This window comes from Phasianus colchicus, chromosome 6, assembly GCF_987193195.1.
Source record: "Phasianus colchicus chromosome 6, bPhaCol1.hap1.1, whole genome shotgun sequence".
Taxonomy (NCBI): domain Eukaryota; kingdom Metazoa; phylum Chordata; class Aves; order Galliformes; family Phasianidae; genus Phasianus; species Phasianus colchicus.
Window position 1 is genome coordinate 39432501 of NC_143441.1, and position 24734 is coordinate 39457234.

The 24734-nt window shown below is 40.5% G+C and overlaps 1 protein-coding gene and 1 long non-coding RNA gene across 10 annotated transcripts in view; one reads left to right on the forward strand and one right to left on the reverse strand.

The window, feature by feature from the left end:
- The window catches only part of LOC116244391 (uncharacterized), a 41127-nt gene extending 37405 nt beyond the window's left edge, over positions 1-3722 (forward strand). For all 3 annotated transcript variants that reach the window (XR_016467858.1, XR_016467859.1, XR_004170182.2), the window contains one exon: positions 3228-3722. This is a non-coding gene — a long non-coding RNA (uncharacterized LOC116244391). The remainder of the gene's footprint in view (positions 1-3227) is intronic.
- The window catches only part of EPC1 (enhancer of polycomb 1), a 60209-nt gene that overhangs the window by 2607 nt on the left and 32868 nt on the right, over positions 1-24734 (reverse strand). For 4 of the 7 annotated variants that reach the window (XM_090143078.1, XM_031616040.2, XM_090143079.1 and 1 more), the window contains 13 exons: positions 19397-19556; positions 17931-18076; positions 17639-17845; positions 17091-17239; positions 15680-15836; positions 14145-14321; positions 13953-14042; positions 13719-13867; positions 12194-12546; positions 1452-1570; positions 1284-1370; positions 499-640; positions 1-357 (listed from right to left, as the gene is read on the reverse strand). The exon at positions 1-357 is cut by the window's left edge and continues 10 nt beyond it. In XM_090143078.1, coding sequence (XP_089999204.1) covers positions 1-357; positions 499-640; positions 1284-1370; positions 1452-1570; positions 12194-12546; positions 13719-13867; positions 13953-14042; positions 14145-14321; positions 15680-15836; positions 17091-17239; positions 17639-17845; positions 17931-18076; positions 19397-19496 — 2233 coding nt within the window. In that variant the 5' untranslated portion in view covers positions 19497-19556. Of the gene's footprint in view, positions 358-498; positions 641-1283; positions 1371-1451; positions 1571-7236; positions 7321-12193; positions 12547-13718; positions 13868-13952; positions 14043-14144; positions 14322-15679; positions 15837-17090; positions 17240-17638; positions 17846-17930; positions 18077-19396; positions 19557-24734 lie in introns of all 7 variants that reach the window. The other 3 variants (XM_090143080.1, XM_090143076.1, XM_090143077.1) reach the window with 3 other exon arrangements.

Here is a 24734-nt window from a genome sequence, read left to right on the forward strand (position 1 = left end):
CATCCACAGAGGATGAAGCTGGAACCTTGGGCACCTGACAGTTTGTCGCTGCAGCCAGCTTTAAGGCAGATGATGGAACAGCACTTAAAGTCCTAGGTATATGTCGTGCATTGAGCGTGGTGATAGAGTTTACAGTGGCAACTGATGAGGGTACAGTTAATCGGATGTTGTTCCCAATCAGAACCTGAGTTGTTGCAGAATTGGCAGCAGATGCTTGGTGACTCAGTGCACTGTGGGAACTTGAAGTCTGCGTTATATTTGAAGGCTGTAGCAAGGCTGAACCTGCTGTTGATGATGAACTTGTATGGACAAGTGCTGTAGGCGTAGTACTACTGAGGTGTAAGCCCTTGTATACTCCTGCAAAAGAGAAACAAAGCAATAAGTCCATTTTGCAGAAGTTACTCAACCCCACAGAGAAACTCTTATCTCCATAGTTAAAAATTAAAAACTATAATAAAACCTAAGATGCGATGAAACTCTACATCAACAGCTCCGTACCTGAGGCTTGAAGAATGCCATTCACCCCAATTCCAAGCACCACATCATCCTTCATTTTGAATCCCATCAATTGTTCTGATGTAACCAAAGCTGAAGCAGCGAATTGCGCACTAACAGAATCCAGTGTCTTGGAAACAAAACCCTAAAAAGAACAATGGTGGCACACATATGTGATTGAGGCTTCCAGGAGTCAGTACTCTCCTCTTTTTTAAGCTACACACAAACTAGTGAAACAAAATCCATCCATGTAAATCAGAACCAGCCCAGTCATTCTCACGCGACTAAACTGTAGACAACTGGTACAACTAGGTAGAGCTGAACTGCTATTGCTCTATGCACTTTTAGCTCCATCATAGTAACAGATGAAAGTCCCCACTACTATTTAAAACACAAAGAAACTTATTCTCAAAATCCTATGGAACAATGTTGTTTCACAGGTCAAACTGTTCTCATGAAATTCCAAACCCAGTTCAGTGCCTCAGATGTTCAGATTGCCAGTAACTTCTGAACGTTTTTAAAGACGTGTCCATCCTCAGTGCAAACACCTCACACTTCTGAACGTTAGACACTTCCACATCTGTACAAAGGACATATTTAGAAGCTAGCTTTAGTTGTTAACTAAGAAAATACCCTGCGCTCTGAAGTCTCCCAGTGCCAAGAGGGTAATGACACGCTGGAGATCTTAGCAATTCATATTCCTAAGGCTCTGAATATTTAATTAATCGACTGACCCATCTTTTTTTTTTTTGTTAAGAGGGAGCAGAGGCAATGCCTGCCACACTCACCTGCAGTGTCCCTTCTAAACACTTTACAGAATGGCTATGATGTAGATTCAGGCGAAAGCCACTTTCCTGTTGGTTAGTTTCAAGGTTCTATGGCAACAGTTGACAATTAGAGATGAACCCTGGTGGGAAACAATGAGGGATAAATCATAGCACAGACAAATCCCTCACCTGTGATGTGTTGGCAGAGGAATTACTATTTGCTTGCTGTTGATGAATTTGTGCAAGCTGCTGTTTCTGCATTAGTGCCAGTTGTTGTTGATGTTGCTGGTATTGTTCGGCTGTAAATGCTGAACAAAATATAAAACGAGAAAATACTATATCAAAATATGTAGGTGTTGTGTATATAAACACATGTTATAGTCCTTCATACATAAATACACCCCAGCAAGTTCCTAAGAGCCCTAACACACCTTTATGGCAGAAAAGCCATCATCCTTCAAAAGGTTTTTCTGAACTAAGCTTCCCTTTGAGCTGCTTGTTTAAAGCACATTGCGCACTGCCCTGCTGTATTTAGCTCCAGACAGCAAAAAAGGGAGGGGAAGGAAGGAACCCAAAATACAACCAAAACCACACAAAACTCTAATATTAAATTAAAATTTCACAGGTAGAAATGGCATAAACTGCCACCTTCCATTAAACTAAGCTATCTGCATTAATAATAAGGCATGTTTCTATATAAGAAGGGGGAAACATACATAAGGCTACATTTTCAGCCCCCACAGATGTCTGCTTAAAGGGTGGAAGTCAAAATGCAATGTTTCTTTTTTAAGTTTAGCTGAAGACTTTACACTGGATCAGATTATAACCCCACTACAATTCACATTCTTGTCTAAGATCTTGAAGGGTGACCCAGAATTCAGCACATGACAAATCACCACCATTTTACCCAGCCAGTCCCCCATAGAAGCTATTTCTAAGAACAGCATTGTTAGTACACGCTTAGAAGGGAAGCCCAATGGAAATCACAAGTGTCATTAGTTTATTGATTAGCTTTATAGAGCGTTGAGACCTTTTGTTATTCTCAATTTACAGTTCCTAAACAAAAGAACACCTGCTTTCAATTTCAAAGTAAGTCAAGTCTGGAATCTGACTCTCCTTTACAAATTCAGCCAATGACACACATTCAAGATTCCCCTTCAATTTTATCTCTGGATTACAGAGATGCTCCGCAGTAAGTGCTGTGAGCAGCACTCACACTCCTAGAATGCATGAGAACTTGTATTTTCAGGAGAGCTCGCTACTGAATGGCAACAAACCCCACCACATCTTGTTCACAAACTGCAATTGTTGCCCACTCATCTACTTTTTCAGGTCTGCTCACATTCAGAAAACCTGTTTCTATCAAAACAAAACCATCTCCTGCTTCCAGATACAGAAGCAGCAGTTGTAGCCTGCATATAAACTTGAACAGGTCAAGAAAAACTGCTAAGCAAGTAGGAATTGTTATCTGAAAACAAACTGCTGAATATGCTTTTCTCCAGTGTACTTGTGATTTTGTACAACAAGCTGTATAACACTGTACAACACTGTTCCAAATGCCTTTTTTTAAGCCCTGGAAACAGTGCTACATTTTTACTTGTACTTCGGTGTATCTGCACTTGAAATTCTGAATCCTTATTCAGCTTTTACATTCAGGTGACTACTCTGTATTTCAGTAAGATTCTTCAGCAAGCAGGAATGAAGCACACTTGTACTGCCCAAAGTGATTCCAATCAATTCCCACTACTCCCACAGCCACATCTCCTTTCAGCTGCCTTCACTTCTTCACCTTCTGAAGTCACATTTAGGGAGACAGCTTAGAATTAACATCCCTTAACAATTTCCTTACGAAAAGAAGTACCCTAGAATTCACAAACTCAGTATTTGGAGTTGGCTGTTCACAATTAAGTTCTACTGTACATAAAGAAAACCACCACCTGCTAACAGGCTTTTTTGTATTATCAGGAAACACAGAAGTTAGAGCAGGAAGCTTTACCACAGAGATCAGCAGCAGCAGCGGAGGCAGGAACACAGATGCTGTTTTGGTATGGACAGATTCCATTTGTATTCATCAGTTAGTGGAAACTTAATTTAATGCTTTAATAGCCCTACAACTCCACGTGTAGGGTTCAGCTGATAACACTCCTGCTACTGAAGGCTCCACACATCAGCACAGTATTTTATCCCCCAGCATGACTGTGCGAACATTGCTTCGAAAGTTTGAGTAAGCTTAACTCCCCAGCTGCCAAAGAGGAAAATGGACAAAAAAGGTGCATTTCATCTTTGAATTCAAAGATGAAAAGCAGCCAGTCTCACCCAAGTGAGATGGATGGTACAGTGACACTTGGGAACTGCCAGTTCCAGGTTTCAAGCTTTAGGTGCATTTCAGACTACAGCTTTTAGCCTTCTCCAAATATACTCATTTATTTTGGAAGAAACACAAGAAATGAAGTTCCCTGAGACAAGCTATATTTGTTTAGGACAGCAATTATTTAGTGCTTATGTGCTTCTTCAAATTCTTCCCAAAGTGACATTTCCAAGGCCTGTACTTTTAAACTGTGCATCACTGCACTTTGCTAAGCAGCCCACCATCCTGCTGGCTGTTCCCTTCCGCCACACAGAGCAGTTACCCAGCAATGGAAGTGACAAACACCCCACTACGACTGCCACATCCTCATCTGCATCCAACTGCTTCTCTCACTTCTGCTTAAATATCCAGCACCACAAAGGGCAGCCTCAGCACGCAATGCAACCCGTGTGTTTGTCATCCCTGACAGCACACCCAGGTACGTCGCTGCATTTTTCAATGAAAGTCTGAAGGCAAAAACTCACTAAGGTTCTTCAAAATACCATTTACAGCTCCATTGGGGATTCACTGTGACATTCTGACAGTTTTACCAGCAACTGTACGGACATCACGGAGAACCCAAACCAGATCACTACTTCTGGAGACCTACAAACCAGGACAGTGAATTTTATCTTTTTCTGCTGAGACCCACCATTAACTCTCTACCACTCTTAACTAGGTTTCTTCCAGTCCTGCTCTCAGTGTACAGTCTATATTAAGCACTCCAGTTCAAATATAAGGTTACTGATGGCAAGGCTTTGTTTCTGAGAATTAGCGTTCTCATACAAAAAACATTCACATGTACTTCATGTCCAAGTACATTCACCACTTCACCCTCCCAGATTTGTTTTCTGTAGCACACAGTTATGGCTAGAACTCGGGAAGGCATTCTGGTGAGATCCAACACAGCAGTGCGATGGAACCAGGGCTGTGCTGACCTGTGTGTGCCTCTAGGCATAGCCCTGAACTTCCCCAAAGTCCTCCAGAGGGTTCAGATGCCCTTTTTTTTTTTTTAAAAGCAACTAAAGTAGAATGCACTGTAGGCAAGAAAAACACAGCTGCTCATTATATGTTAATCGTATCCACTGTACAGAACATTTACTTCTTGCCTGTAAATAGCACAGATCTATTTGCCCAGGTGCCAGACTTGGTATCTGGTTTAGCATCACTTTTTCTAGAAAAATGAGTAATTAAAAATACAGCCTCTTAAGCACTTTTTCCTAAAATTTTATTATCAATTCCCATCTTTCTTCTGTAGGAGAGCCAGGGCACAACTGAAAACCTTTCACTCCTGTCAAAGAATAATGGTGAACAGCAGAAACATGACTGCATGTCATTTTCACTCGTAATCCTATGCTGGCCTTTATCTGTCTGCAAAAAGAAAAACAAAATAGCAGGGAGGCAGAGAGCCCACACCTTCTCTCCAGGCATCAATTACCAGCCACGCTTCTGCTTACTCAGAAAAGTACTGCAATACAGTTACACGTTCCTGATAGGACACAGCCAGCTGAACAACAGCAACTGCTGAAATTAAGAGCTTCAAGTAAAAAAAAAAAAAGAACAAAACACAACATTTGATATTTAAAGATTACAAATTAGAGATTTAAATTATTACTTCAGCAGCCCTAGACAGGAACACAGCATTTACAGAGTCTACTCACACAGCATGCAGGGGCCACAACATTAATATTTAGGGCATTTTTAGACTGTTTAATAATACAGAATTTATCAAAATAGAGAAAAAACAAAACAATTTCATTCCTTACGCAGAATCCAACCAAATCTTAACCAGCAATGCAGGTAAGAACACTATCACTTCCTGAAATCTGAACTGTCACAGCTAACAACTGCCCAACTCTTCAGGACACCTAGAGTCACTCACGCAAGGAGAGCTGCCCAACTTCTTCCCTAGCCTTCAATCTTAGGAGCTTTTAAAGCACAGCCCCACACAGAGCAGCACCCAGCTGCAGTGGCTGCCAGGAGATGGGCAGCTCCGGTTCTACTCTGAGACAAAGCCACAGGAATGCTCTCACCCACCTGTCAGCAGCACAGCATTTACAACAGACACCAAATCTCAGTACATTTCTGAACTGACAGCTGCCAGGATTTTAAGTCACTGCAACACATTATGCTGTTACCTTTGTCATTTAACTGCTTGAGACAACGTACACACCTGTTCTACAACAGAGCGAGTGCAACACTTCAGCAACAAACAGAAGATGTATTCTAGCTTACAGAATATATAAAGGAATCAGAAGAGCACTGAGTCACTTTGGGAGTTTTCAAATAGGAATACAAGGAAAGAAATATTACAGAGCCTGACTGACAGAATAAATGATTGCTCACAGATTTATTTAGTATCTTCTGAGCAACAATTACAAACCCTGTCAGTAACTCCAATTTTTAACATCACACCACTCAACCAGCTCACCAGCAGCATGTTCTTCTCATCATCATTTAAGTGACTGAGATGCATACTATCTTCCTGATATGTAATTACAGAGCAATTTCTCAAATTAAGCCACCGAATATCTTTGAATTGCATACCTTAACATCTCTCCCAAATGCAATGGGATGCTGGTACTCAAGGAGCCCTGTCCTCAGAGCACAGACTCACAGAGATGCTGTCAGCAGTTTCATACTGCAGCACAACTACTGTCACAGTGCTATCCAGTTTTACAACAGCACTTAGTGTGCACCAGCTCAGAAAACCACAGCCTGTGTTTCTTATCTCTGAAATTGCCAGTGCTTCCCAGAAGTGGCTGAAGCCATTTAGGATGGCTCACTGCAGCATCTGCATAAGGAAGAAATCCCAAACAACTGCCTTGGCTTTTCTAACAGCCACAGTCCCACTCCTGACCACTCCTGCAGTGTTACTGTGAGGTGCCCTGCTTGCTCTTACTCTGCTTCACTGATGCAGGAGAATACAGATTAAAGGAAACAGTGACTGTAAGAACCAGCTTCCTAAATACCACAAAATGTATCCTGGAGAGCAGAAAATGCAAGTACTCCTGGTCCCTCTACTAGCATCCCCCCTTCTTAACCTGAATGGAAGATGCTTTGATCAAACCATCCAGGAAATGCTTCAAGCCCACCAAGTATCTGAAGAACCAGATATTCAGAGTCATTAAAAAAAAAGCAACTGCTTCATAATATCAAGTTAAATATCCATTCTCATACGAACTGAGATTTCCGTAGGAAAACAGAAGCACTAAGATCATATTGGAGGAAAACACAGCTCTAACAATCCTCGAAAAGGATTCTCTACCCTTCAGGCTGAGGTGATGGCCATTAAAAAGGCAGCTGATCAGGTGAAAAGATGAGACACCACATAACCAAGGCTTCCAAATAATAAAGTTCCATAACTACCAAACTGCTGAACTGTGGGGGGGAAGGAGGACAACCCTATCTCCTGTTAGTGTTTTCCCAAGAGAAATACACAAGAGCACATCTCCGCTGTACAAAAGAACATTGAGTTGTTACTAACTGTTACTAATGAAGTGTATGCAAAGCAAGCATAACACACAATATTAAGTAATCCAGAACATCACATTTTTGTCTTATGAGAGATGTTATCTGGCTGATACTGCCTGGATAAGAATGTTCTACTGCACAGCAAGTTCTCACCAGTGAATTCAGAAGACTGGAGAGACTTAGAGCCATCAGAGTGATTCAGTGTTTGATGCACCAGGCCCAAAGATGTTTCACTTTCTGAAAAGAAGTTCAAGATTTATTTACTTTAACAAAACATTATTAAGACACTATGAGAACACGAATTAAGCCCCTGATTACTCCTAACACAGCCTTATATTTCAGCCCAACAGAACTCAACCTCAAGTTCCTGCCGTCAGAACTCTACAATACTAGAGCTACAAGTTATAAGCTAGATGCCAGGTGTATACGTGTACTCCCTACCCAGTGGTAGGAAAACAATTAGAAAACAATGACTAAGAAGGGTTTTTATTGCTTACCATTGAAAGAAAGCCAGAAGTGCTTGCTATGCATTGTTATCTGGCTGCCCACCATCCTAAAAACCAATTTACCAAGGAACACCATGGGCTACTTGAGGTACACACAGTTCACTCTACAGTCAATCTGTGACCATTCGAGCATGGAATGCAGACAAAGTCTAACAATTTACACAAGCCCACAGATCCAACAACTCAGAGCAAGGTCTTACTCCAGCTGACTTCAAGCAGAGCAAGAAGCAGCAGTGCAACTACAAAGTTTCTGCAAAGAGACAAGTGTGCAAATGTTTCAGTAAGCACGTGTCCTTTACCCAGGTCACACCATTTCCCAGAGAAGTAGGTTTTCTTCTCAAGATTTCCTCCTTCAACTCACTCTAAGGTAGGCTATAAACACCTCTGCTATTCCTGAAGTGCATCTAATTTGGAACTCATTGTTTCTTCCGTTAGGATCTCAGCATTTTGACCACAGAGGCTAAGAATTTTAATTCCAGTGGTAACTGAAAGGGGCTATTAAAAGCATCAATATTTTTTTACTGACCAGGATTTCCCTCCCATAAGAAAACAGGTATATGGAAAAGGGAAAATAGTAAAGCAAACAGCAGTGTGGAAACTGCTACAAATACAAGAGTTAAATAAAGATGTGAACAGCCAGTGACAGCACAAAAGCAACAAAAAAAATGCAACAAGTCCTACTGCTCTGGGATGAGGAACTGCCAAAGAGACTGACAAGTTTCCTCCAGCCTCCTTCCAGGAAAGAAGCAGCTTAGCTGGAGGTAGGAGGCAGCAGGGCACAGGAATGGCAGCAGTTACCCTTCTCAAGAACACTATAAGCACCAGAACTACCAAAAACTAGCAGTGATCCATCAAGCATCATTACGGAATTGGAGACAGGAATGCTACAAACACTTGGGAAATGAAAGCATAGCTTACAATCCCACTAGGCCCTTCAGTGTGCACAGGACAATTTTTTTTTTTTGTGCACATCTTAACTTGCTTCTGAAAAGCATCAAAGCTTAATGGGATAAATACGCTATGAAATTCCCACATAAAAAATTATTGAATACCAACAAACAACTTGTAGCAAATTATCTGCATCTTCAGTTTACAAGAAAGGAAAGACAAGGTAAGCTATTCTGGATTCCTTAATGATATGCTGTATGTCTGTCGGTTTGCATGTAAAGTAGCATCTGTAATACCAAAAGTAACTAAGAATTTTCAGAAAAGCTTCTACCAAAATACTCAGGCTTCCTCTCAAAGTACCATGAATTCAGCAAAGAGACTAAGCAGACTTGCAGACCTCTCCAAAGAGAGGCAATTTCTCCCTGAGAAGAAGGCAGAAAAGAACAGCATGTATCACAGAAGCCCAGTCTTACTGCAGAGCCTCTCTTCTCTGCTAGTAACAGATGTCTCTCGTATGCCCACTAAACACAAGGCTGGGATAGAACCATCTACATAGTATGGTTAGAAGGGCCTCAAACTTGAGATTACCAGATAAGACATTCATATAGTGAAGGCAGTTGTTAATAACAAGCCTGCAGGAGGTGGAAGTCTCCAGAACTCAACATGCTGTGAAGACAACCAACTGCTTGCCATTTGCCTGGCTAACTGGATCAATCGACTCACCAAGGAGAAATGATCTCTGGCATACACATACTTCAGATCAATGTTCTTGCCTACTGCATACTCCAAATTAAGATATGAAAGATAGCAAAAGCCACATTTTAAGGATTATAATCTGGACACATAGACTCATCAATAATGGCTCCTTAAGTATTTTGGTTCATTTTATTCAGAGTGAGCAGTTCTCCCCACTGAAAAACAGTCAGTCCTCCACCAGAATCCTGTTTTTACACTCTTGCCTGCTTTTTACTGGTGCCCTTGGAAATATATGCCTGAAAATCCTTGAATCAGCTTCTCTTGTTAGAAGGTAAAAACGCATCTTTTCTCGTTCTTCAGCAAGACGAGAAGGGGCCACCTCTCTTCAAAGGTAATGCTCCTTTTTCTGGCTACTTGATCTGCTGAAGTCTAACCTTCCACATAAGGCAAGCGTAGTACAAGCCATGCTTCTACGTAACTTCTAAGAGATTTAAGACATCCCTTTCCCAGCTGACACAGAAAATCTCATGGGAACAACTCCATCTTCCATACTTTTTTTTTTTTTTTTTTTTTTTTTTAAATGCTGAGCAGTTTGACAACCAGTATCAGAACAGCTCCTGCTTCTTCAGGTGCAAAAATCATCACGAATCACCTCCTGGCTCTTTGAGGAAACCTCTCTCCAGGTCTTCAGGACAAAAACCAAAGCCTCCTGTAGCCAGAGAAGAACGGCATGTCACAGCACAGCTCTTACAACTTGAGATACTATCTCAGCTTCTTGCCTGTGCTGCCCATCTATGACAGACCTGTCTATAAATGGCTGTAGAAGATGCTGTTTGACATCAGCAGCATTTTTTCAGGACTGTTCCAGGTGGAAAATGCTTAATTTCTTTAAGCCTCTTTGTTAAGGAACTGGATAAAACTCATCACGTGATGGAGCACAGCAACATGGCCACATCTGGTGACCACTACAGAATCTTACCCAAAGGTAAGCAATTTTGCTGGACTGCAATTCAGAGCAGCAGCAGAACACTAGTAAACAGAATGGCATCAAGGTGAACTGCTGTACACTGGTTTCCAACTCCTAATCCTAGATAACCACCATTACACCACATATAAACAGAAGAAACATAGCTATAGGAATCCAATTAAGATTGTGAGTAATTCCAAAAGTATAATCTAGTTCATGACACTACTAACAGATGACTATCCACAGATTGTGGGAACTTGTTTAAAGTACTCAGATAAACACTCAGTATTTAAAGCATGCAGATGAACTTCAGTTTTTCCAGGAATATATCACTGCTGTATCTAAACTCAATAAATACACATGAATCTTAAACAGAATTTTAAAGCTCCCAGTATTTGCTTATCTTACACCGATAAACCACCTCTATAGAATTCCAGGCACAAATGAACACAATATGCTAGGCACTTATACATGCTTCAATACACAGCCTTGTAATTAAACTTGGTACAGAACTCATCACCATAAATAACTCCACTTCCTTACCTCCATTTAGGAGGTATTTCAACCATCTTTTAAAGGAAAACATTCTTAAAGAATTTTTTATATGTATACATATATACACAGACACGTGCTTTGAACTCAATCTACTCATTTTTGTTAAGTCTCATTTCCAGGTATGATGCAGTGCCTGTCAATATTTCAGAGAATATTTATAGAGAATACATTATCCACCACACAGTTTTGTTTTCTTGCATTGGGCAGATGACACTCTAGTTCTAGACATGGTTTACTGATACAAAGCCTCATTTGAGAGAAGGGCCTGAATTCAAACACCGAAAGCCAAACTTAGATCACAACCCCCAGCTTTAGACCTAACACATTTTCCTGTGAGAAGTCATGAAAGAAGGGGTGGAGGGTGGTGCTGGGGACAAGGATCTACTCTAGGACAGCATGGAGAAGTATGAAAGAATGGAGCTGAATAAAGCCATTCAATCATTCTAAAAACAAGGAGCAATTTTCAGCAAAAATAAGGGGGTGCAAGGAATTAAGATGAGGAAATGGACAAAATATACTCGAGAACAGGAAGATAAATCAGATACCAGAATACCATTTAGCAAGTCCCCAAAACATCCCACAATCTGGGAAGTTGAGTATATGCACCTACAGCCATATACGCACCACATCCCTATGTTTCCCAGTTTTTGCTTTTTTTTTTTTTTTTCAAAACTGTAACTTGAAAGGGAAAATGGATTTTTACTCCTTAAGAAATTGCAGTAAAGAACTTGCAAAACTACAACAAAAAAAGAAACCCACTTCAGTTCCCTTTCTATAAAAAGGTGAGTCTTAAGAGACCAAAACTCAAGTTCCCTAGGTCATATGCTAACTACACAAGCACCAGCCAATCGCTGAGCTGAACCCAATACAGAGATGCTATCCAACAGTATTTCAGTTCCAACACAGCAAGTTTCATCAAACCTTCTTACAGTCAGATCCTCAGCTCTGTAACTCGGGTTCTACAAAAGCCACCTGCCACATGCTGGTGGGATATACAGGTCCCAGAGCTCTGCTAAGCGTGAGCACACATGCACAGCGCAAATAGCAATAGATGGGGTTATTTTTTGAATGGCAGTTGGTATTTAGTTTTACCATGTCCAGATGAGAATTCATAAGCACAGTGGGAGTTTAAATGCAGACATTTCAGCCAAACCACCGCATTCCAAAAAATTTAGAACATCATCTTTGTATCAATATTTAAATCAAAGTATTTTTAATTTTCAAAGTTTAGATATCCCAGGTTAACCCCATAACCTTCAACCCCATACAATACTGCTTCTAAACCACCACGTTTCTAAAATCTTAACTATATATACTTGGTCTGTATAAGTAATGCATTACACTACTGTTGGCAATAACTAAGAATAAGCATTCTGTGCAGCAAAGATAAAAGATAGGCTGCTATAATCAAAACAAAGTATGCACGACCTAACCATATTCAGGATTCTCTGAGCCAAGTTCAGTATTTCTAAAAGCAAGTTTGTCAAAGTAAACATACCAAAATGTGCTGAACCACTGCTACTTTTACTTTGTATAGAGGTACTGCATGTCTGGGTCCCAGGTTGTGCTGTGCCTGTTCGATTTATACCCCTGTACAGTTTCCTACAGGAGAGTTCGTCATTGTCACTGTCATGTAGGGATGGTGTCCGAGGCCTAAAGTGCCGCCATCTACATGATTTGATATTGACTAGTATCTGACTGAGGTCTTTTGAGAAAGATTTGTCCGAGGTATTTGTTTCTGAGGTATTGGCAAATTGACTGATTGAAGAGTGTTGTGATGAGGAAAGCATTTCCAAATCCAGCTGATGAAATGTATTATCATAGTCCGAATGCGCTCTGTCTAGTAGCACCCTAAAAGAAAACAATGCAGAATTACACAGTGGCAAATACCAAGAAGTCACCAGCTTGTCATGCGTGCTTGGGGAAGATATACATAAAATAGAAGAAGCCACAAAGTTGCTCCAGAACACATGGCTTGTGAAAACAGGCACAGGAAATATGACTGTATCTTTAGTGCTTTACAGGAAGTAGTACATTTAGATTTCTATGTTCTAGCTTTTACTGTATGAGTAACTGGTGTACACCATGGTGGAGCTATTGAGGTACTGCAACATCAGCTGCAGAAGTCTTCCATCAGCTTCGAACATTTCTGGGGCACAATAAAAGTGGACACTGAAATGCTTAAGTAATTAAGTGCCCTCTTACAGCAAATTCAATGTAAGCGCTTTACTAAACATCAGCACATCTACCATCACTCCACAAAGAACCAAAAGCTACCACAACCTGATCAAAATGCCACTAAGAGCCTGCAGCTCCTAACGTCACCTGCTAATACACTAAGAGATTCTAAGCAAATCTGAATGCCAAATTACAATTTTTTCCAAATAATGATTTAAAAAAAAGAAGACTGGAAAGCTGACATCAAGATACCCGGTGTTCACAGAAGCACACTTGTACACTAAGTGATTTATAATTGTTTTTTAATCATTACAGTAGATCAAAAGTAAAATGCTTGAATTAACAGACTGGAATTCATTAAGATTCAGAACTTAACTGTTACTTTCACTTCTAAAAATTCCTTCCAAAAAATTCTCCTTTATAGCAGGACTACGAAAAGCATTTTCATCAAAAAACTATTATTTCAACCTCCAAACACAAAATCCTGTCTTACACTACGCCAATCACTTCAATATGAAACAACTACAGCTAAAACCATACATTTGTCTTCACCTCAGAACTGAACACTGCTGGCAATAAACAAAGTTGAGAAACTTTTCAGCAAGCAATATTAAATCAGTGTCTGCTACAAAAGTGGAGACACTGATCTGCTGAGGAAACCATCAAATAGAAGTACTTAAAATACCAACTTCTGTGATGGTTTAAGGGTTGGTTTTTTTTGTTTTGTGCGTTTTATCTTTGCTCATTTCAGAGATGACTTACATATATATGTATGTTTTTTTTTTTTTTTTTTTTTTTTTTAAAGTGAAAACAACCAAAAAAATGATCACAACTGTAGCACTCACCTTCCTCCACGGCCGACCCGCCTTCGTGCAAACCCAATACACCTCTGGGGTACTGTCAGAGTGGTTAAGCAGTATCTGTAACGCACATCTCCTAATCTTCCCTCTTTAGGGCTACTCCATGGCCAGTTGCCAGGTTGGTCTAAATGAGGCTTAAAATAATTACAAACAATTAAACACATAAGTTTTCCCATCAACAATGCTCTGTCTTATCGTACACAAGGAAATTCTACTTACAGCATAGTACTGACAGCCTGCTTTCCTACGGAAGGCAAAAGGACCATCAGGATCATTTTCTTCCTCAGCCTCTGAAGAACCAGACAAAACCTGTAAAACGCAAGCAGAATGGGCAAAAGTAGGTATTGGTAAGTGTGTAAGTTTTATTACTATCCCTTTCCCAACAGGGAGGAAGAATTCTAGAGATCCCACCTGGGAAAGGGGTTCTTCATCTGAGCTAGGGAAATCATACTGATTCATATCTTTAGCATTAAAGACTGGCAGTGCAGCAGGACTTGTCTGTTGAGGAGTAGCAGCAGCAGATGAAGGTAAGACTTTTGGCTTCTTCTCATACTTTCTTTTGGGCCGAATAACATCGGATTTATCCTGCTGAAAGGAAAAGCAGCAGCAAATTTTTACACACGTTATATTAGACTACAAAAGTAGCTCTACAAAACTACCATGTAAGCAAACTAAGCATTAACATCTTCACTCCAGCATCTTAATAGCTACAGAAGCAGAATAAGAATATTTGTACTTCACTTCTAATAACTGAAATGAGTGGAATTAAGCACCATTTGCTCTGTAGCCATCGCCAACAGAACACCAGTGGTCAAAGTGAATTTGCTACTCTGGGGAAACAGATCAGCATGTATGCAACAGTGCTGTTAGGCTAATGTTCGTAAGTATTTATGCAGTGATGGGGAAATCAAGAACCAAATAAGGCAAAAAGGCAAAAGCTGACTTCCTCAAAGATACCCAGAATCTCTGAAAACAAAAATTAAACTTATTTCCCCATGCAGGTTCAAATGCATTTTCTACATTTTCTGACAAAAGTGCCTCTTCCAAGCCCTGAGATACCACATCAACCCAGCATCACTCATAGATGAGTTCACTTCAGCAGTCTCAAATACAGTGTCCTGCTATCAGTGGAAACATTGATAGATTCAAGCTATCCTGTCAGATCCCAAACAGTTCCTGGACATTCTTGAGGTACAAGAAATCTGTGCAAAATTCGAATGTACTTCAGCTTTTCTGAAGTTATGTGATGTATGTAACATGCTAAGCTGTTGGTATTGTAGATATGTTACATATGGCGCAAAGCCAGCAGGAAGAAAACACTGGTCAGGTAACTCAATAACTAAGTGATACTGCACTTAGTACAAAACCAGGGTAGTATGGTTAGGCTGCAGTTGGACTTGATTTTTAAGATATTTTCCAACCTGAGCAATTCTATGAATCTATGAAACACAGACATACAGCATACTAGGAATGTCAGTGGCTCACATCAAAATACATACACTGAGTCAAGCAAACCTGTGGATTAAAATAGCTACATGAATTCACAACAGACTAAGGGTTTTATCTTATCAGTCCTATCTTTACTGAATATCTGGGAAACAAACACAGCTCTGTTCGGAATATCTTAACTTCAGGGACATTATCTGATTAAAGCATCAATATCAACCAGTGCAAAAGTTTAACATAACAACTGCAAATATCCTTCTGTCTGCAGTTCATCTAAATTCCTTCTGTTTTGGTCCTGAGGAACTCCATTAGTTTCTAGGTTTTCATCACTCCAACAGAACAAAGCATTTCACTCCTAAAGCAGCCCTGCTAGTCTATTTCCGGCACCCAAAAGCTCCCAACTCCTTCTCAATTAAAAATATTTTCTGCAGATACATCCTCAAATGCTGTAGTTATATGCTGTGACATAAGCAAACAACTCTGTTATCGACATTACTCACTTTAACTTTATATTCTTTCAGTTCCATAGTTTCTTGATGTTTGAAAGGACTGCTGTTAGTCACAGGAATGATGGGAATAGCATAGGTAGGTTTCATTGGCTGCCGCTGTGCCATGACCTCAGACACAATCTCTCCACTGTAATCACCCAAATTATACCTGTAATTAAAAAAAAAAACATAAAATCACCCTTATGAATATTCATAACACCAGTAAAAACACAAACATGCAACAGTTAAACACAGAATAACAATACTTTCTATCTGGGACAAAAGGACTCCCAAGAAGTCAGCACTCAGTTCAAAAACGACTGTTACAGAAGAGACAAATAGTATGCAAATTTTTACTGCAATGCCTAGTTCTGACAAATAAGGATAACCGTCTGTTAAAAAATAATGCAAAGGGAAGAAGAGGAAACAAAAACCTGAAGGAAGAGCAGGACAAGGTCTTTCCCTCCTTACCTGGGGACAACGCCACTTAAAAGAAAAAATTTATCCCCAAAATTGTTCAACAGTGTGGCAGAAAGCTTTATTCCTCTTTGTGTAATAGCATAGCTTTACAAGATGTAGAAACCATGAAATGCAGTACATTTCAAGACCTGAGCACACTGCTAATTTGATGGTCAGTTTTTTTTTTTTTTTTTAGTAATTGTGTTCAAGAGCTTACTTTCTTTAAAAACTAGTGCATCTCTCCTCTAACTCTACTAGACAAGGTCACTGCTTGAAAAAAGAGCACCTGATAGAAAAGACAGAAATACTCAGCTTGCGTTTCCAAGGACTCAAATTCGATCATAAGAAGTTTGTTTTAGAGCTTTACAGTACCGACTCTAAACATCTTAACACGGACACTTAAATCTGATACGTCCATTCAGATTCCTGAATTCCATCTGCCTAGAAGAACAACTCCACATTTCAAATGTGATTCTCAGTTCATTGTGAAAGTGACAGCTGACTAAGCAGAGCTTTAGTCTCCTGCACAGCTGTCAAATAGGAGTAGTTGGAAACTACTCACAGAACAGTATGTTATGCTGAATGAGATGTCTGTTTGTTTTCTTTAGGGGGATGTTCATTAATCTACACAGTTAAGTTTAACATATCAATTTCTAAAGGAATTTACCTGAAGCTACATTCTTTCTTCCTACATAATACATAGAACATGAGATGCAAGTGTTTGAATACACATGTAATACAACAATGCACATTAATGTAGCAGGCTTCTTTTTCCACAGTGATGACTCCCTAAATACAATTTTGCTCTTCAGAACCATAAATGAAAATATGCTATATTGTTAAGAGCAGAAAAATTCAAATTTTCATTTTAAGATAATCTCTTGTATTTTATAAAATATTCATGAGAATTGAAATCTACAGCAGTTTCCAAAGCTTTCTGTAGCACATTTGCAGAAAACATTACCTCTTTTCGATAATTTCCAGTGTTAAATGCAGCAACTCCCTCTTGCTTTTTTCCCTTCTTTTTATCATCTCCAGGATGGTTACTGCACGACTCAGGTCTCGACGCAGTTTAAGCATCTTCTCATAAGACGCTTCATCATTTTTTCGATTCTGCAGATAAAAAAAATGTTTTTATGTTTTCTCACATCATTTAAATTACATAATCTGAACTAAAAATAAACTGTAAATATTTGGTTTTCTAAACCACATGCTAAAACAAATGAAGAGAAACAGATGCATCTACCAACAAGCTACAGCTTTCTGCCATCACAAGCAGGTTTAGCATCCAATTTAGAGAGCAAGAAACTACTGAATACAAACTTCCTTCAACAGCTGGTATGAAGTTGTTAATCTTTTTTTTTCTTGCAAATTAAAAGGGAAAAAAACAAGCAAAAAGTCAACCTGTATTACTTTACACTACCTAGCAAGTTTGTCTCTTTAGATAAGCTACTTTATGAGAGGGAAAAGAAAGAAGAGAAGCAAGTGACAGGGAAGCATTAGTCTACTTACTTTCCTTGTCTGCATCTTTTCTGTTCGTCTTCTAAAAGCAACATAAGGATCGTTTGTGCTGGAGCCATCTCTCTTTTCTTGTTTCACTGCTGGGATAAGAGAGGGCCCTCGACAGTTTTTCCTCTTTTTAATCCAGTACTCATATACTTCTCTGATCAATTCATCATCTTCTTTCAGCAACAGCTTGGCCTCTTGCAGGCTGACTGGCTAAATGTAAAACCCAGTATGTCACTGTCATATGGCATTACATACAACGCACATTTCAGATTTTTTATTCAAAGCAACACCATACCTGCTGACCGCTGCCCTTTTCTAGTCGGTCTATCATCTCTTCAAATTGCAAAGGAGAGATATCCATTCTCTTCTTCAGCTTATTGACAAAGACCTCATCTTCTGAATCCATGTCATAGTCCGGCTGCTCAGCGTCCAAACTAAAAGCTGAACAACACAAATTAAGCTCAAGTCACTGTTCCACTACAGAAACGTTCCGTTCTAATAGCAGTGTCTGGAGTTTGTGCCAGATCCTTCTGAAGACAAAACCAAAATAACGTTTGAACACACTGAGAAGTAACACCTTCCTTTTTACTGAAATAAATTATATGAATGAAATCAAGGATAGACACTGATATCTACTTGAGCATGCTTTTATTAACTACTGAAAGCTTTACAGTGTTCAAAACATTCAGAGGTAATCAACCCCACTACTTTTAAGGAGAACTTGCTGTATTGGTCAGACTTCACTACCATCTTATGTTCTACAATTTCATGTTGTAGCATCCATGTCAGAAGTTAAGACTCCAGCTTAAATGCATTTAAGAGGTATTCCTAGAGAACTACATGCACAGTGCAGAGACCTCACAATCCTTCTCAATGACTTTTGTGATCTAAAGGTGCCAGACCAAACTAGTCCTATAGCATTGTCTACACAGCGTGGCAGGGGACCTTCAATTATAAATCAGGTATTACAGAACAAGCTGTTCAGTATTTTACAACATCCTCTGAAAATACAGCATCCAGAACATCCCTCGTTCTCGGCTTCATGCAAACCGCTTTGGCTTCTCAGAACTATCAATTTCTTAAGCATGCATTTCACATTGTGAAAAGTATGACTTGCTTTTAAAAAAAAATGCAGTTGAATGATGTCAAAGCAACTAAGAGACCACTAGTAGATAAACAAAAGAAGAGTGAAAAACTGCACCTTAGCATCAGCATATGAGGACTTCTGGTATTAGTCTCTCAATTTGCTTATTAGAGCATGCTGCTCTGCTACTTCAGCTTATTACTGAAGATCAGACTGACACAGAAGCCTAACATTAAGCCAGCTAGCAAGACATAACTATGCCTGTGTACGCAACAGATTATCAGAATTTAAAAAATAACACCATATGACAGTTTTGCAATACATTTTACAATGTTTTTGGAAGGTGTCCAAAGTAATGTGCTCATGTCAAGGTCCACATCCAAGCAGAGCAACTGGTGTTCCAACACCACCAGCATCCTAACATGTATACAACTCAGTGAAACTGCTAAAATTAAAGTATGAACATACAGACATAGAATGACATTATCTTCTTCTTGAAGAAGAGCTTAATATTCCTCTAAGAAGGTATGACAGGGGAGTTCATACTATTTAAACGCTGGAAGAAATAAATGCTCCCAAGCTAGATTTGATAGGAGCTCACAACACATTTAAGAGTGATCTTTAACTGCTGTTAAAATAAAGTTCCTGGTGTAGACTCTAGCAACTGCTTTACTTACGCTGTATGTGAATCAGCTGCTTTGGCATTTTAAATTCTCCAGGATATATAGATTCATAGTATGCAATATTACTTTCTGCTTCCGGGACTGGTATAACCATGTTATCCCTCTTCTCTCCATATACTTGTTGTGCTGAGATAGCCCGTTGGAGATGATGTTCCTATTAAAAAAATTAAAAAGTGAAGTCAACATTAAAAAAGGTACAAGTATATTTTCAGAGCTCAGACTTTAAAACACACCCCTATTTCCTCACAAACGGTCCCATTCCCAAACCATGGGACCTGACATAAGAAACCACTTATCGAACTCCTCATTCCAGACACAGTCTATCAACTTGTAGGTTTTTCCAGTAGGTGGAGCCCTCTCTCCTACACAAACATACCAGACTTCAGTTACTGAGCTAAGCCGCATGTTCTTGGCACACCACCCTACATAAATCCATACTTAAATATTTCTGGAAAGACACTACAGATGGATAAGACATACAGATTGTAACAAGTACCTGCAGATGGATATTCACAGCAGCTCTTTTCTGTTATTTGCTATGGCCATTTGTGGACAGCAATGACAGAAAAACACAAAGTAGGCCAGCCATAATCTTCTGCTATGAAGATAAACAACTGTTTACCCCATTACCCCAAACGGGTGACTCTTGTTAATCACAATGTTTTACATCACCCTCCTTTTTCCCCTCCTAACCCATCAATGCTTAACATTAAACTAAAAACCACCACAGTGAGAATAATTTGCTGTCAGAAAACAACAGCAGTTTCTCAAGCCTAAAAGCAAGCTGCATTTGCAACTGCTACTGCAGTCTGAGTAACAGGTCAGCAATACTGCTGAGAACCTTCTAATGCTACTATTGAAATGCACTCCATCCTTCCTGTGAGTCTGTCACAACAGCAGGCAGTAACAGCTCAGCCTGCGTATGTTAGCAGCACCAAGCATGCACACAACATTCACACATCATGAGTGGCTTATCCGCAGTGTAACAATGATCTTCTCCCCTAGCAGCAAGACACCTTTGTTGCTTTCTGCATTCAAACTATTCTTCCCAGGTGCCGTAATCCAATGCAGCACCAGCTATGCCTGTACTGCTGTCTACTGGCTGGCTACTGAAACACTGACACCAACAGCTACAGCAAAAGGGCAGGGGGAGAGGGCAACTGATTCCACAAGCAAATTAAGAACCTACCCGTGTTCAGCTGTATCACCTTATCATAGCTTTGTCAGACTCCAGTTTACACCTCTTCAGTACAATACAAGCAATTAACATCTTCCAAATAAAATGACATTAGAAACTGTAAAATTAACTTTATTGTAAACTGCAAAGCCAGAGCAGAGCTCAAACTAAAACCTGCTGCAAGGTATAGTTCTGTTGCAAGAATTCACAGGGGTTTTAGCTCATCACTTCCTTCAAACAAGCAGAACTTGTTCACGCCTGTCTGGTTAAGCCATCTTTTTATGAAAAGAGACCAACTGTGGTAACACAGCATCACACAGTCACAAACAAAACTCACAAGACTTTTTTGATCCTCTTGCATTTGATAAACCTCAGCCACATGGGAGATACAGCAACTAAAGTGAATTCTTGGGTATGACTTACTTTTTTTAAGCAAAAAAGACTCTATTATCAGAAGCTCCCTAACCCCAGATTAAGTTTGGACAGAAACTACTAACAGGGACACTGCACCTTGCTTCAACAAGTCAGCTGGCAGCTCAGCCACCTCACTCCTGATAATAAACATCAAGTGTGAATAGAACTCTGGAAGCTTATTTTTCAACACAAAAGCATGTTAAAAACCATAGCCAACCAGCCTATAAGCTTCCAGTTTCTATTCTGCATTCATTCTCCGCTATGGCTGCACAGCTGATTCCTCCCACTCAAACGCAACACTTCATTCATCTGAAACTGGAGCCTTCTGCTTAAAAGTGCAGCAGTTACCTCAGTTTGCCAGAACGGTTCTGAATCAAACAGGCCAGCTGCCTTTGTTGCTACACTGGTTTACTATACAGACACTATAGACCAAATCTTCCCCAAACCTGGCAACAAGCACTTCAAGACAGAGCTCTTCAGAAACCCAACGGATCTTTGTCCTTGATCATCCATGTCCAAGTACAGTCTTCCAACTAGTTACTCTTTCCCTATGCCTCCAGTTTCAGTGGCATATGCTATGTTCATTGCATAGCAGAATGAAAGACCAAGTCAAGTGCAGCTATCCAGCAGGTCTCAGTTGGCCATAGAAAGAAGCTGGACTGGATTAGTCCAGTTTCACATCAAAAAAATTCCTGTTTTTGTTTACAAAGAGACTAGTATTTTCCAGGTGATCACCGGGCCAAACACTTTCTGCCACCCATATTTCCCACAACGTGCAGTGAAGCTGACGGGTCACAAGCCCCCAGCTCCCACCTTTCTAACAGTACTGAAAGCAGTGCCACTGCAGGGCCCTCCCCCATCTTCTGGGGTGCCACCTGTCCTTCACAAGTTCTCAAAGAGCTGTGAAATTGTTTCTGACTGTTTCTTCAAAGCCCCAGCATGAATTTTAGGTGGTTAAGTTGAGCTCCAAGGCTAAAGCTGTCATGTTAGAACGAAACCTGGGTAAGAGCTGGCTACCACGAGGTGTGGTCTTGTCCCCTCACTGTCAGTCTCTATTACTGCTGCCTTGCACCAGGCTGATCTGTGACAGCTTAGGGAAGGGTAACGGACAGAGCAGCGGCTCTCCTGTTGTTCTCCCCAAAGCAATTAGCGCTCCAGTAACTGGCTCTGGCAGCAGGATGGGAGGAAGAGAGACACAATCCCCTCTGGCAGCAGCCAAAGTTGCTTAGCGTCATCATTACATCAAAATTTGTCCTTTTAGGGAAAAAAAAAGATTCTGAGGGCAATAAAACCTAAAGCTCATGAAAAGCAATGCTGGATAAGCATTTTCAACAACTCAGCATCAAGCACAATCAAGTCGTCCTCTCAGTACAAACAGTATCCCCTTCTTAAACCACATTCGCAGCTAACTGCTTACCACCCTGTTCCTTTTTCTGAGACAAGCCTTTCACTTTCACATTCACATATTATTTGTTCCAACTCCCCAGATGCAGGTTCTTGTGCCAACTGATCCTTCTTATCAAAGCAACACTGGAACAGACCACAGCTGCCAGTCTTATTAGTACAACCCAGGCCAAACTACTGCAGAACACACAAGTCAGCAGTTCCTTCCATCTCAGTTTGCTTCCCTTGAATCTTTCATACATCCCCTCTGTTTAACTAGTAAATACTGAAATGTACTTCTTTCTACTACTGTTTCTTTACAGAAAATTGTAACCACGAAGGTGCCTTATCCTTACTGAAATGCCTTCCATTTTTACATTAGCTATGCTCAGCCCATTAGGCTCGCATCCAGGACAGCTTCCCTTGCAGTTGCTTCCTCTGCCTGACACGAAGGAAATATACAGCCTTGGGAGCTGTGCTATGAGGCCCATCTGACCCGCTGCTTTCAGAGCAGTGGCACCTTTCCTCAAACCGCATTCCTTCTACTTGGTGCCGACACCAATGCTCATCCAGTCCGTGTATGAGGCTACTCAGTGTTCAACCAAAGCCAAAATCTCCCCCCAGCCCAGTGCCCATAAGGTAAGCTCCCTGTCATGGCTCACTACGAGGTCAGACAGCTCCAGAGCAGAAGGGCTGCAGCAGGAGCGCACACCCAGAGGGCAGCCAGGAAAAGAGCTCTACTTCGTGCAACCCCCAGCCATGAATGTGGCACTGCACCCTCTGGATGCCTGTCCAGGTATGTGGGCAGTCAGAATTCTAACACTCACCGCTGCACTTCAGGTTACTCTGCCAGTTGTTTAAACAAACAAAATAACTATGTCCTCCTTTTTTCTCTCCTCTGGTTTTCTTCTAATATAAGTTTACAAAAAAAGCCCACTGAGACAGCAACCTTCCCTCTGATTACCAAGAACATGGCAAGATATGATGTAGTCTATACATTTTCTAAGCTAAATTATATATGAATACCCATTCCATAGTCTTCCTTTCTATTAATTCCTAAGATGCAACATTTGTCACTTGCATCCACTTTCGCTGTATCAGTATGGCAATTATGCTCTGCAGTATCAAAGAGCAGACCTCTTAGAGACAGTCTAAGGCACAAAGGCAGTACCAAGGGCACCCAGCAAAGCGGGATTACTGCAGCTCACGGTGCAGCCGAGCACAGCAGAATTGCAATTTCTGTTCACTTCTGATCTGAGGAGGAACAAGACCTCTCTCAAATGATAATGCAGAAACACAAGTGGAATTCTTTAGAAACTCATCTGTGAGCTGAACTAAGCAGACGGTGGTAAATGGGAACAAGCACTCCTTGCTTCCTTGCTCCTTCCGGTAATGCCCAGCAAGTTTTAGGCAACAGGACTGTTGGATTCCAAGTTACAGTTCCTCGCAGAAAACCAACACTGACAGTACAGAGATTACTTTGACAGAGCACTCTGCAACACACCTTGGAGGCCATACTCTAAGTACAATAACCAGAAGGCATTTAGAATAAATAATTAAAAAAAAAAAATCTAAGGGGCACCACCCTGTCATTAATAGTTACACCGAAGGAACAGAATGCGTGGTATTCTTACATTACTGCAGTAGAAGAGAGTGCATCTCCATAAGAATGAAGGGAAAAATTCACTATTTCCTAATTTGACTGCATAACTCTAACACTTCATTCCAGAGCTCTTTAAAGAATAATTTAAAGGCACATTCGTTTGCAAAAATTACCAGAAGAGCCAACTCTCACTTTGAGAGCTGTAGAGAAGAGCATCTCAAGGAGGAAAGAAGTCCCTGGACTCTGGAAGTCTACACGAGGATCGTTCCCTTTGCTGGAGGAAGTGACTGGGGCAGAGGGGTGAACCACACACAGCCACTGAAAGAAGTTCTAAAAATGTTATCATTATGAAAAGGACACGTGGACACAAAAGAAATCACTGTTCATTTAAATACAAAAACGTTATAATAAAGACGAAACCAGAAACATCAAAAGCTGTAGAGCTCATCATGCCACCTGACAGTTGATGAAGTGGTGTAAAAGCAATCTGATTTCGACCCATAAGGTGAAGGCTCCCAGCTGCTAAACTCACCAGGACAGCACTGCTCCTGCACCCTGGTTATCTCAAGTCACCATCAGCAAGGTGCACTTGTCTAAGGACAACAGAGCACAACACAGCTGAAGGCTACAAAATCCAACCAAGACCACTCTGATCTACCCTGCAACGTAGGTCAGGGACTACTGAAACATTGGTGTGCCCACTGCATGCACCATGCCCCAGCCTCACCCCTCAGTGAGCTATGGAGTACACGCAC